Source organism: Lampetra planeri, chromosome 24 (assembly GCF_965212315.1).
Source record: "Lampetra planeri chromosome 24, kcLamPlan1.2.h2, whole genome shotgun sequence".
Classification (NCBI taxonomy): domain Eukaryota; kingdom Metazoa; phylum Chordata; class Hyperoartia; order Petromyzontiformes; family Petromyzontidae; genus Lampetra; species Lampetra planeri.
In genome coordinates, this window is record NC_136130.1 from 7,656,861 (window position 1) to 7,670,533 (window position 13,673).

A 13,673-nucleotide genomic window follows, 5' to 3' on the forward strand; every position below is an offset into this window, starting at 1 on the left:
GAGCTCATAAACCTCACCATCATGGTGACAGTGAAGAAGATGATGATGATGCCGACGATGACACAGCGAGATGACAGTGCGAGTCAGCGGGTGCAACCAACTGCCCCACCATCAGCGAAACATGAAACTCGATTTCGCACTTGTGCCACCCCCATTAGCGCTCAGCCACGGTTCGGGAAAAAAAACGCCGCCTCTGCTGCAGTGAGGGCAGACACGGACCCCCATCCATTAACTAGCCTGACGAGCATCCGGGAGACTCTGGGAGTCTGGGGGGGGGAGCAGGGGGAGGGCTAACGTGACGGAACGAGAGAACCGGGGGCACGCCCATGTGTTAGGAACACGTTGAAGGGACGTTTGTTCGGATGCACTGTGCAATGCAATTTCTACAGAGAGAGCTGTACGGACAGAGACACGGATAGATTGACGGACAGACAGGATAGATGGATGGATAGATGGATGGATAGATGGGCAGATAAACAAATGGAAGAATGACGAGACAGGAAGATGGGACAGACAAGTCGATGGATGGATAGGTGGCCAGACGGTTAAAGAAAAACACAAATGGACAGGCAAAATGACAGAGAGATAAACAGACAGATGTACGGATGAGGGCACCAGGACATATAAATCCATAGCTATACGGATAAAATAACAATTTAATCATAAAAACAGGTTCTTTTATAGTCAATGAGGGGAAATAAAATCACTGAAAAGATGATCTAATTAACTGATGAAGCAGACTAATAATATAATTAGCAGAGTGACAGATTACGCAAGCCATCGGTCACCACCCCACACTACAGCCCACCACCACAACAAGCCTCTGTTGCAAGAGACACTTGAACCATGAGCGGCACTGGTGGAAGAACAGCGGCGTGTGCAACACTTAATAAAAAACAAAATTTAAACGACGGCAGTTTCACACGAAGTTAATTGTTTCCACGGAGAGCCGGTCACGACTAATTAGCCATGGCCCAATCCCCACTGGCAAAGGGATTTGAAGCGTTCCGCATTGGCGACTCTGCGCCGAGCGTACGGCAGCCCTCTGCCAATCCACTGTACGAAGGGCCCCCCCCCCCCCGTCACGCGTGTTGCTTGACCATACTTCACCACAGAGGTCGGCGCGGGTTGGTGAAAGGCGAATGGGTGGAGGACGGACCAGGATCGGCTCAGATATTGCTTGACACTGATGCCGACGCGTGGCGACCAGGGATCTAATTCAAGTAACCGAGTTCATCCCCTTCACCCCCGAAACCATCGACGTGCTGTACCAGGTTTGTGCGCTTACGACGGGAAAAAAAAAATTAGCTCGTAGTGCGGCAACCGCGACTGCCGCCACTCAACGGGCACAGCGAATATAATGGGGAGAGTTGGTCCCATCGCTCATGGAGCGTGGATCATCGACACTGTTAATAGGCAGCATCATCTCAGGTTGATACCCTGGATGAGGGGAAAATAATAATTATTTAATCACCACACCCAAACGGAGTGAAACAACTTTCTGCCTTTTTCTCTATTTCATGGTGCTAACGGCTGTCGCGTCAAGGGACGATGGATCCGTTCGGAAACTCTGGCAGAACAATGTGTTCGAGAAGGTGCTATCACAACGACTTCTGAGATGCATTAAAAATTACTCTTTGTATCCTCTGCATGGCAGTCAAAATTATATATATTTTTTTAAATTCTCTGTTGGAATTCAGGCAAACAAAGAGCATAATCAAATTAAATGCAGTGGGTTTTGTATTGCAGCCATCTGTGACTGGGTTGAGACCATCAACTAACAATTTAAAAACTCAATTTAATCACAGGTGGTGGCCCAGGTTCAATACATTGACGCACAACAGTGACGGCTCAGTGGTCTGAGCCCCGAGCGATACAGCCACCTCTGCCAAATGAAATTACGAAACCAAACCTGAGCAAGTGAGCCAACAAATTAGCAGGCAGACAAACAAGACGGTCAATTTAGCAAAGGGTGGCGGCACATCCCTTCCGGAGACGGCCGTCGCAGCTCCCGAGTGAGACCATCCCGAGCCGAACGCCGAGAAGAACGCCACAGCCCGGGCCCAGACGACGGCACGGGCGCCGCACACAGCGAGCAGCGGCAGACGACGGACAGACGACGGGACAGGTGATGGACAATAGACGGACGGACCTCACCTGGTGCCAAGTGCAGCCACCGACAGCACATTCGCCTGGCCATGCCTGCCCCAGCTGTCTGCCCCGTCAAATGCCGACCTTCCTATTTATTATTACTTTAGTTGTTGCTGTTTTTCTCTATTTTTGATAAGGCAAGCGGGCGAAGGAGTCAATAAATGTCCCCGGTGGGACGAGAGCTGCTCGTACCGTGAGCGAGCGACTGGCGTCGAATCCTGATGTTAACGTCGCTTGTCCAAACCCCGCCCCCGTTATCTGCTGTGCCGGGAGCTCTCTTGCGCCTCCTCCAATGAGGAGAGGGAGCAGGCCAGGCCTGCCCACTAGCCCAGCAGTGCCATGGGGATAGCAGGAGAGAAGCCTGAGTGAGCTAAAATCCCAGGACTGGCTGCGTGTGAGTCAGTGCAATTTCATTCCAGATTTATGCATTTATTTATCTACCTTTCTGACGAACACCGCAGTGCCACGAGACAACCCACACGCAGGAGAGGGGCAAAGCACTCGAAATTCTGCACCGACTGCCTGTGAGCAACCTACTTGCTGTACTATGAGACAAAGTCAGCACTTTCCTGCTCAAACGGGCAATGGGTCGACAATAACCTCGATTGCCAGCCCCAAAACAGTTCGGGGAGATTCTACATAATCGTGGCAGGAGCCAGTCTCTCCGTAGGACGCCTGTCCTAACAATGAGATAACAGACAAGCTTCTGCTTCATTGCCAAAATAAATAAATAAATACGTTTAGCTCTATAATCCTGTGAGACTTTGGGACCAATATTTTCCATCGGCATCTGTTTAAGCAGACAAAACGCTGGATGGGTTTAGACTCTCTGAGTCTCATGAACAAAATCAACTGCAAATCCAAGGTATCACTCCAAACCTTACATCGGAGGCATTCGGCTTTCAACTGCCAGTGATTAAAAGAGTTCTCAGGTGTAGTTTGTGCAAACCAGTCAATAAATGTGGCCAGTTTTCAAGAAGGGTAAATCCCTCCTTCCTTTCCACCAAAGTCAAAATGTCCTTTCCGGTGGCGAGCACAATTCAGCGAGACCCAAAGAGCGACGCAACTTTGTAGGAACGCGCATAAATGCTTTAAACCACAGTTGGAAAGCATGACAACAACAACACGAATTGTAATAATAATAATCCTCAACACCTCGTCACTGCAGCCCACGAGCTCAGCATAACACAGCACGACGGTAATAATGAATCAAATCAAATGAAACGCTGCAGAACGCAGAGAGCCTATTCCGGCATTTGTACGCGCGCAGAGGATCGTCACTAGCGCGCCCACGCCACCGACACGAAGATCCAGGCGAGGCCGGGAGGACTTGGGCAATAGACAGTGTTTCCAAAAGGGCCTGAAATAACAAAGCCGGCCGAATCGATGGCTGGAGCCATGCAACCTTCGGGGCGACCTCGTGAAATATTAATCTGTTCCGTAAGCGACGTCCAAACGCAAATAAGTTCTTTCGCGTTTATTCTTTCCTTTTTCTCCTTATTCACAAAGCCGCCTAAAGTAGGGACGTGTGAAACAAGGGAACGCGCGTGTGGAACGAGGTGGCTGTGCGACCAGGAAGGAGTGGAACGGATCCACCTCCTCGACAAAACAATGAATTGTCACAATTTAGGGGTTGCGATTTGATAAATTAATCGCGATTCTTGTTGTTCGTTATGTCTAGAGTGGTATAAATGTATATAGTCTATCAGGGCTTGCAACCATGCACCGATTCACTGACTTCGATGTTTTGCTCCCGGTATACGCGGAAAAGCACGTTACACTTTGGCTGACGCAACAAACCAAATTGTGCAGACAAAACAGAAAACATGGGAAAAATACTAACGGTGAAAACGGGACAACAGAGAATCTATTCTCGATCTGAATTTCAACCAATTGCCCTCCCTTCCCCGAATGCCGACAAATCCCCGAGCTGCTGTAGAGCTGAACCGATCAACAACTCTAATTCATAGCGGCTAACTACTGCAACCAACAAAACCAGATGGTACATAATCGATTCTTACACACACGGTTCAATGCACACGTCGAATCCAAATCGATCGCGTTCGATGAACCATTGCATCCCTCCTGTACAGTGCGCACAGAAACATGCACGCACACAGACGCTCACGCACTCACTAATGCACGTACACGCACGTACATTAGCATCTCCACTGGGAACACCGCATCTCCTGGCCCCAACACACACCGCCCTGAATTGCGCACGCATTAAGTATTAATCGGCGGGGCGGAAGAGAGGGCAGTTTCTTTTGGTTGCCTTTGTTTTTATGATTATGGAGGCCAATTTAAATGTAAGTGCTCGCATGGCCCCGAAGCGCTGCCGAGTGGCAGGGACAGACGCCTCTGGACAGCAAGGGCCGTCCAAAGCGACATTCAATTGCTGCCCCCCACCAATCACCCCGGTTATACTACCCCTCCCCCCAGACACCAAACCAGTTCCAAGACCAACAAGAACAGGCTTGCACGTGGGGGAAACAAAAGGCGGCCGGATGAAAGGGCAGGCCGGGCTTTCAACTTAGGCGCCGCCACCGGTCAAAACGAACGGTACGTTTTTTTTTTCTCTCGACTGGACGTGTCAAGGTCTCGCTGAGGACGTTCTGATATTACGAAGTGCACGTTTCTTCCGGGGGGGCGTTCGATCCCAACGCGTGCTGGCGCTGAACGCCGACCGATTTGTGAGCCTATGTCCCCGCCCCCCCCCCCCCCTGCTCCGAGTAACGCGACTTTTTCTTCCGTTTGCGTCCGGTGGTTTTTAAACAAAAATCGGCTGACTCGGCAGACACAAATGCACGTGCGCAAACACAAAGGTAGGTGGCGAAAACCTGCCTACTCACTGCACGCAACGCCAAGGCTGAAAGATTATGAACGCTTCGTTCGTGAAAATAGTGTATCATTTACGAATTAAAAAAAATATATATTATCGTGATGAAACGGTAGGGTTTGCACACCTGTAAAGCAGCCCTTTGGAGGAATGTGTTGGTGGATCATGAACATTTTTGAGGATCCCAAAACCTGATGGATGGGATGCAAGGTGGCTGGAGAGAGCAGAACAGCAAGAGGGTTTACAAACCTGTGTATATGGATCTATTATAATTCGGGCATGCTCTAGTGCAGGGGTCGGCAACCAAAATAACAAGAAGAGCCGTTTCTTTCCAATTCGGTACAAAATTCAGTATTTCAAGAGCCGCAATGCATCTGAGTACATACTGTACATATGTACATATCGTTAAGAAGCAGCCCGTAAAGAGCCGCATGCGGCTCCGGAGCCGTAGGTTGCCGACCCCTGCTCTAGTGCAAGCTCTAGAGAGAGTATTTTTATCCCCACTCTTCAAAACTGACCAGATGGTGGGTGTACCACACTTTACCCAGCCACATGAGTGACTAGCTGTGGGTTTACCCATTTATACTGCTGGGTGGACAGAAGCGGGTGTGGTGGAAAGGAGGGCGGACTGAAAAAGTTCCCATTGTTTAGCGACTGGACATCTGTGAAATAGCTTCATAGCTCAACGGATTTCTCCAGGACAAATACAGATTCTGAACTGCCACGCCGGGAGAAAGAACCGACGACCTCTGGGTTTGGTTCTACGGAGTGGCGGTGGAAACTGGGAGGGGGAGGGGGGGTGGCAATTGGGAGGGGGAGGGGAAGGGGGGGAGCGGAGGAGGGGTCGCACGACAAGGCCCCACGTGGCTGGCGCTCGCTGCTCACCTGGACGCTCCTTGCCCGTGCCCTTGCTCTCCGAGTATTTCTCGATGAGATTATCCGCAGTGATGTCCCGCACCTGCTGCCTGAACTCCATGTGCACCTAAGTCCCACACAAAGACAAAGATTCACCCGTATAGCCGTTGAACAGATTGCTGGGGCAAGTGCAATTTTCGAGCACCTATGAAGGCCGGCACAGTACACGAGAGGGCGGGTCGCCAACAGCACGCCCGTCCGGCTTTGCCTCCCTTGTGGCGATTTTTACACACCACACCAGGTACTCATTTGAGGGCTGAGTCGACCCAGGGGAGGACCAGGAGCAGTTCAGATAATTGTCACTGGTGTTGGCCGTAAGTGGGAGTTGAGCTCGTGCGTAGCGCAGCGTACTAACCGTTACACTCCCGCTCCCCACACACGAATACATGCACACGGGATTTTTGCACACAGCGTTGGTGTACGGTGCTTTTTTGTGGAATTTTTCCTGGTTTTTTTTTCCTGGATTTTCAGTTTGCACACAGTCACTTTAAGATGTTTTCTTGTTCATGTTTTTTGTTTGTTGCGGTTGCAACAAACACTTTATTTACAGCATCCCACACGGATGCTCCTCTTGTTCAACACCACGGACTCCTCCGCTCGCCTGCTACTTCGAGCTTACTCTGTCTCGCTCCACTAGCCTATTACTCACCGCTCTCCTAGCCTGTCACGGACTCTCTCTCTGTAAACTCTGCTAGCTTCTCACCCCGCTAGCCTATCACACCAGATTCCGCTAGCCTCTCCACTGCTAGCCTGCCTACACCTGCACCTCCAACCTCGCCCGTTCCCCAGCGGGGGTTCAGCCAACACCGCGTGCATGAATGCACGCGCCGTGCATTCACACTACACATATATACAATGATCAAACCTCACATATATAATTCGATGCATGCATCGTGAGCGGGAGAATTGAATTCAATCTTGATTTGAATTGAATTCAATCGATGCAACCATTCCCAACCTAGTCTATACCAGTGTACATGCATATGTGTGCGTGTGCTTGTGCGGAAGCGTGCAAGCGAGCGGACGTGTAAACGTACATAGGTGCATGTGTTTGTGTGTGGCTTTGTGCATGTGCAAGCGTGTATGTATTAATATTACATATATATAAGAAATGCTTTACCCTTTCTGGCATAAGTACAATATTCAAACTGCTTAACCTGAGCTATAAATGCTTTGGCGTTTGCATTGTCCTTGTCTTGTTTGCCTTGTGGCATCCTGTTAATCTCGCACTGGTGAGACAAAGCCATAAAAAGAGGCTGTGTGGTGACGTCATCGCCACTCGGTGGTGAATGGCCGCTAAGTGTGGCGATGAATGTGCCGTGCCGGCTTTCATAGTTCCTCGCGAACGACACTTGCCCCGACAGTCTGTTGGAGGCTATACCCCGGGGGGGGTGGGGGTGCCTTTGTGCGTGTGTACACACGTGACCGCTCCCACCTGCCCGATGAGGGTGTGCGTGTCTTCCACAGCCTGGGAAAAGGCCTTGATGAAGTCGTGAAGGCTCTGCAGGTGAGCCTCCTCAATCTCCTGGAACCTCTGGAACACGGAGGCAACGCACACCAAGCAGTGAGCTTCTCGGACAACCGCCGGGGCGCAAGTCGTCGTCGCATCGCCGTGGATCCGCGCACGCTCGCAGTCGCCCGTCCACCAAGCGCTCACGGTCCAGGCCCACAACTGCTTAGCACTGGCCGTCATTTGGTCATAGGCGTGATGTTGGATGGATTCGTGCTGTTTTAAGAACGCATAAAATTATATGCAATTGCTTTTACAGGTTGCTTTTTCATTTAAAAAAGCATTACGATCATGCCCTCATCTCAAGACTGTTTCAGGATGGGCTCTGCATTGAGACGTTTGGCCAATTCCATTCCTTAATGCGTCCGAATTCGCCGTGGGAGGGAGCGGGGGTACCCACAGCAAGCCCACCACTCATTGCAGGTGAATAACACCGAATGCCCCGCAAAGAGAGATTCGACAATCCATTGCTGTACTGCCATCTCGTGAATATCTGACAGGGAAACCTTCAACACACACATTACAGGGACTTCAAAAAAACTATCCGTCACGTGGTCTCGTGAGCGCTATGCAAACTGAAAAGTTCAAACACAAGTGGCTTTTGGCAGGCCATCAAACAACGATTGTCACTGCATCGCGCGGTTTCAGATGCTCTTCTGCTGCTGTCTGGAAAACTCTTCCTTCCGATATTAGGAAGCCACTGGAGCTATGCACTTTTGAATCTAGATTGAAAACTCATTTCTTTAGAACTGCTTTTTGTGTTTGTCGTCCTTTCCCCGCACCTCCGATTAGCACGATTGGCTAAGTACGGTGCGAAAGTAATTAGACATATATACATTATATAATCCATTGCTGTACTCCTATCTCCTTGTCATCTCAGTCCCCCAGCCGATTAAATTAAACACTTCGTGGGCCAGCATTTGTCACTGCGTTTAGGGCCAAAGGCAAAACGCAGGAACGCTCGCATGAACTTGCTCCAAAGAAAACACACCCGGCGGCAGAAAAATGTACATCCGACGACATTCCGTGTAATCTCCCATCCAGCACATGGGGGGGGGGGACATGGTGCTTCAACAAGGACGGCGTTGTGATTTCGCTGAATAAGCTTGCGCACGGATCTGTGCGCGGCATTGTTCGCCTGCGTTAGGGGCGAATAAAGGGCCGGCGACGGAGAGGGGGGAACGAGCGACCGGCTCGGAGGCGAATTGAGAAAACCCACAGGGGTACGAGAGGTAACGCTTTCATGCAGAACGCTCCCTCGAGATGAAATTGGCAAAAACATCCAATCCGCGATCCTCTCCTGACAACGACGAGTGAGACTCGGTGAGGCTTTCGCAGACATGTAAATGATGTTATTATTCTTCTTGGTTCTTTCGGTAAAGTCACGTAGAAGGGAAATAATAAAATAATAAAAATAAAACATAATAAAATAATTCTCACGACGTTTCGGCCACAACGCAAGCAGCCGTCCTCAGGTGACGAACAAGTCTGTTGGAAAGACAGTGTCTGAATGAACACCACCAGGCTTGGCAGCGTATATTTAAGCTGGGTTGGAGGGGGAAGAGCGCCTTGACAAAGGAATTTGCGTTGTGGCCGAAACGTCGTGAGAATTATTTTATTGTGTTTTATTTTTATTACATCCCTTCTACGTGACTTTACCAAAAGAACCAAGAAGATGAATCCCTGCAGTCACGAAAGCTTTAAATCGAGACATTATTATTATTATCGATACGGTTCGATACATGGCAACGCTTTCTGTAATAAATAAGATGATCAAAAAATACATTAGTAGGTGTACAGCTCCGTTTGGCAACCCAAGGCAGGATGAACGCCTTCCCCCATGCCATATTGGTCATGGTGGATTTATTTGCATATATTTGGCAAGCATCGTACAGCACACAATCGTGGATTTTTTTCCACTGCCCTTTGCTGCCGATAACGTCTTTTCCATGTATAACGGTCGCCCGCCCAAGCACGATCCGGGCCCAACACCTGCGTTTGGATTGCGAGATCTGATGCGATCTGGCACGTTTCGGGCGGCAGGGTGGTAGGCCAGCAAACACACGACTGTAGCCATGAGCACGAAGTTGTGAATTGCACCCAACCCGAGAATTCGATAGAAATGCCACCAGAATTGAGAAACTGGAGATGTACCGCATGGGAGGCACGGTATAATTATTACCGCATTTTCCGGATTACGAGATGCACCTGTTCCCACTGCATTTTAAAGCAAAAGTTGGGGGTGCGGATGATAATTTGGTAGGTGTCTGTGTGTATGTGCAAGAGCAGGTTTATTAACTTCGGGCACAAGTTTGGAGTGCGGCTTACTTTTTTTCTGGAGCGTCTTACAATCGGGAGATCTTAGAAAGTAATGATCATGATGATGTATGCATGTTGAACTTCTTTCGCACCGTACGTAGCCAACCGTGCCAATCGTAAGGTGCGGGAGAAGGATGAAATTGCCAAGTTTTATCGGTGGCCCCGGTGTAAACATGGGGGCCGCCGCTCACCTGTGCCGTTTCCGTCATCTTGTGCTCAAAGTCGGAGCGCACATTGGCGTACTTATCCACGAACACCTTGTACGCCTCCATCGCCTTGCGTGACTTCACCTGGGCCTGTTGTCGTACGCGCACACAGCAGCAGCAGCGCATTCTAAACCCCTCGATTCTCAACGAGGTCACGTGACCAGATTGTCAACGCCTGGCTTATCAACATCACGTGACCAGTTTCTGAACCCCTCGCTTCTCAACAAGGTCACATGACCAGATTGTCAACCCCTCGCTTCGCAATAAGGTCACATGACTAGATTGTGAACCCCTCGCTTTCTCAACATCACATGACCAGTTTCGGAACCCATCGCTTTGCAATGAGGTCACGTGACCAGATTGTCAACCCCTCACTTCGCAATGAGGTCACACCATGACCGCATATTCAATAACGTCACATGACAAGGCGAGCATTCCACTGTCACGCACCTCAAGATTATAAACCTGGCAGATAATTCTCCCTGCCAGTCTCCCACATGCAAGTACTTTACTAACCAGGTTCAAACCTCTTCAGCTTCCGAGATCTGACGGATTGGGTGCACAATGGTTCAACTTCAGGAACAGCATCATCATCGGCAGCAGCCATGATCTACCCACTGCTTGCTAAAAGATTATAGCTACACGGCATCCAGTGGAGACTCAGTTGATTGTGAGCAACGCTTGGCAGTGGTGTCATTGTTGGGAGGGTTTTATTCAGCAGTGAACAGTGACTAGTATGTATTTGTGTCCACCCAGGCACTGTGTGTGTTGCTTGGAAGTGTGGTACAAGTTAGTGGCATTGTTCTAAATGTTTCTCAATTGTTTTTTCTATGCGATCAGATTGTTAAAGGAAGACACAACCCAAAAAAAACCATTCCTTTCCATGTAGAAATGCACCTTCTATGGTGCCATTATTGTACGCAGTTCTCCCTAGAAAAATATAACTCTAGTCTCAATTAGCTCTGAGTGGTAATACATACAATACATTTCAGTCCTTTATAAAGCCACTGCGAGATTAAGAACTCACCATGCCGTGTCGGTCATAGCGGTTGTTTGCACATCCTGGTCAGTGCAGACCGGTGACTGATTGAGACATCATTGGCCACTGATGTGAGCTGTGGCCAGGAATCTTAAGTCAGTTTTCTGGGTTCATAACGCAGTGCACTAACCACTGCACCACCGTTCCACCCCCTCTTACTTGGTTTTAAATAAAGATTATACGTGTCCTGGTCTGGCTGCCCTGTGTTGGAAGCGCAGACTTTATTTTAGCTGGTAAGGCCCGATTAGCTAAACAGCTCTCTTACAAAAATGACCAAGCTTCATTATAAATAAAAAGGATTTCAGGTTACCATCAGGCAATTCATTTATAGCATTCTAATGCTGTATTAAGGGGCGCCACGGTGGCCAGATGTTAACTACTTTGCCTGTTATACAGGAGGTCGTGGGTTCAATTCCGACTCTGATGCCTGTATATTTTAAGTTTTCACGTCTCACTCCCCGTAGTTGCGTTAATTTTTTCTGCGGGTCCTCCGGTTTTTCTCTCCACATTTGGAAACATGCGTTGAGAGTATTTGGCTGTTATACATTTCCACATAAGCCACTTCGTTGAGCTATGATTTGTGGCCAGGTCGCTTCTGAAAAAGAGCAATATAGCTCAGTGGACCGTATCTCGTAAAATAAAAGTAGTAGCAGTTATAGTAGTAAATGCATGCAAGGTGCCATTACAGCATGACTAATTAACTTTAAAAGTCTTCATTTATTGTTAACGAAGCTTCAAACGTATTTCGGACAAGCCAGGACGCACTTCTTGGAAGAGAAAGAGCTGTTTATGTTTTCGGTTGTCATTACGGCCTTCCCTTGAAAGAAAAGCAGACTTGAAAATTTGTGACGCCAGGGAGGTTCCGCCTAATGATTTCACAGTCGCTGCTCCATGAACGGTAACGGATTTATTCTCGCAGCCATACATCCAAAAACTTTTTCATCGCCTCGATGCTTTAATAATGAGAATTCGGGCACAAAACTTCAGCCAATGCCTTTGGAATTTCGATTTTGAGAGTGACAGCTTGGCTTGGGATGCAATCAGGGGTTGATTTACTGCAGCTTGGCAGAGAAAATTGAAAAATCCCTATTGGAGGATTTTGCACGCACTATGAGCACAACGCACTGACCATGAATCTGTCCGCAGCCTGTCCATCTACATTCCTACATTACTTCGCCAGGATACATGACCGGCGGTCACAAGCTTTCTCCACAGAGTGAATTTATAGCGACACGAGTCCATTATAGAAAGGACACACGTAAACACACATCTTTTATTCCGCGGAGTGTAACGGTTTGCTGGTCTCGGTGCCCATCGCGATTCAGGGCCCCGCAAATTCCATTCGAGAACCGAACGTTTCAATATTTATTCTGTTACGCAGTTGGGTTTTGCTGTCATTTTGTATTTGTTGTTTTCTGCTCCGATTTCTATTTCCACAGTTGCTGTTCTTGTTTTTATGTTATTGCCTTTGTCGTTCCGGTGACCCACGTCACTCGCACAAACGTTCTCGCGAGTTCCCGCCCGGTGAAAACAAACTAAACTCGAAACCGAAATGTCAAAAGAGTTGCAAAATGGAAACATTTTCTTGATCGCATAATGCCGATAGTGACAACGTAATACGAACGGTAACGTTCGAAAAATCTGCTTTGCAACTTATTTTCAGTGTGGTGTGTGACACTGACGCAGAGATAGAGTACGAAATAACTTTGGCACCGAGGAATGCCGACCTGTGCCCTTTACCAGTTGTTGCCACTAAGGGTCGCAAAGAGCAGCAATTGCCAAGTCTCCCGGCGGACACTGGGCCATCATGATGCTTGTTTTACTCGACAAGCTGAAGCATCGCTGGAGCATAATGGCAAGGGTGAGCGTCTGCGCGTACGGTTTGCCTTCCCGTACGCACGGCTGGTGGCGTTAGCAAGACGGCGGCGTATGCGCTACACCGGAACTGGTTGAAATAGAATTAGGTGAAAAACCACCAAAACGACAAACCAAAAAAATCAACTCCCGTCGCCACGTTTCAGATCACGGGTGGATAGCTCAGCGGGCGCCGCAACCGAGCCTGGCGGCAGTGGTGGTGGCGAAGACGGTGGTGCTGCTGCTGCTGTTGCTGCTGGTGGTAGCGGTGGTGAGCATGGACGCGGGGGCAACGGTCGTGGTCACGGTGGTGGAGGTAGCGACGGTGAAGGCGGCGGTGGTGACGGCGGCGGGCTCACTTGCCTTCTCGTACTCTTTGTGGTTTCCCTCCTTCTTGAGTCTCTCCGTCTCCTGGTGTTTGCTGTTGTAGACCTCCTTGGCTTTGAGCAGCGCCTGTGTGGTGGTCTGCATGCCCTGCACGGCCTCCAGGGTCCCCGACACCTCCTCCTTCGTCTGTGGCACGTGGGAAGTTAAAGAGTCAGCAATGCAAAGGGAGAAACGAGGGAACATGACTTTCATTTGCAGACAGCCTAAAAAAGCAAAAATTGCCATTGAGATAGGGTAGTTTTACGGTATTGGATGTACGTTTGAGACGAGCGCAGTGCGCTTGTCTGAAATTTACATCCGAAATTTACACCCCGACCCAGCGATTCGACGAACTGTCACTATCCGGGGTCACGATTCGATTCAAATATCGACTGAATTCCGTCTCATATTTGCAGTCTCATTGGTATTCGGCAGTTTCACGATTTTGGATGCACATTTCAGATGCTTTATATG

At 49.1% G+C, this 13,673-nt stretch overlaps 1 protein-coding gene across 2 annotated transcripts in view; it reads right to left on the bottom strand.

The window, feature by feature from the left end:
- Positions 1-13,673, bottom strand: part of FCHO2 (FCH and mu domain containing endocytic adaptor 2) — an 89,188-nt gene that overhangs the window by 41,894 nt on the left and 33,621 nt on the right. Inside the window, exons 5-9 of one of the 2 annotated variants that reach the window (XM_078605518.1) lie at positions 13,197-13,346; positions 9,926-10,030; positions 7,341-7,439; positions 5,876-5,972; positions 5,118-5,204 (exon numbers count right to left, since the gene is read on the bottom strand). In XM_078605518.1, coding sequence (XP_078461644.1) covers positions 5,118-5,204; positions 5,876-5,972; positions 7,341-7,439; positions 9,926-10,030; positions 13,197-13,346 — 538 coding nt within the window. The remainder of the gene's footprint in view (positions 1-5,117; positions 5,205-5,875; positions 5,973-7,340; positions 7,440-9,925; positions 10,031-13,196; positions 13,347-13,673) is intronic. The other variant, XM_078605519.1, reaches the window with a different exon arrangement.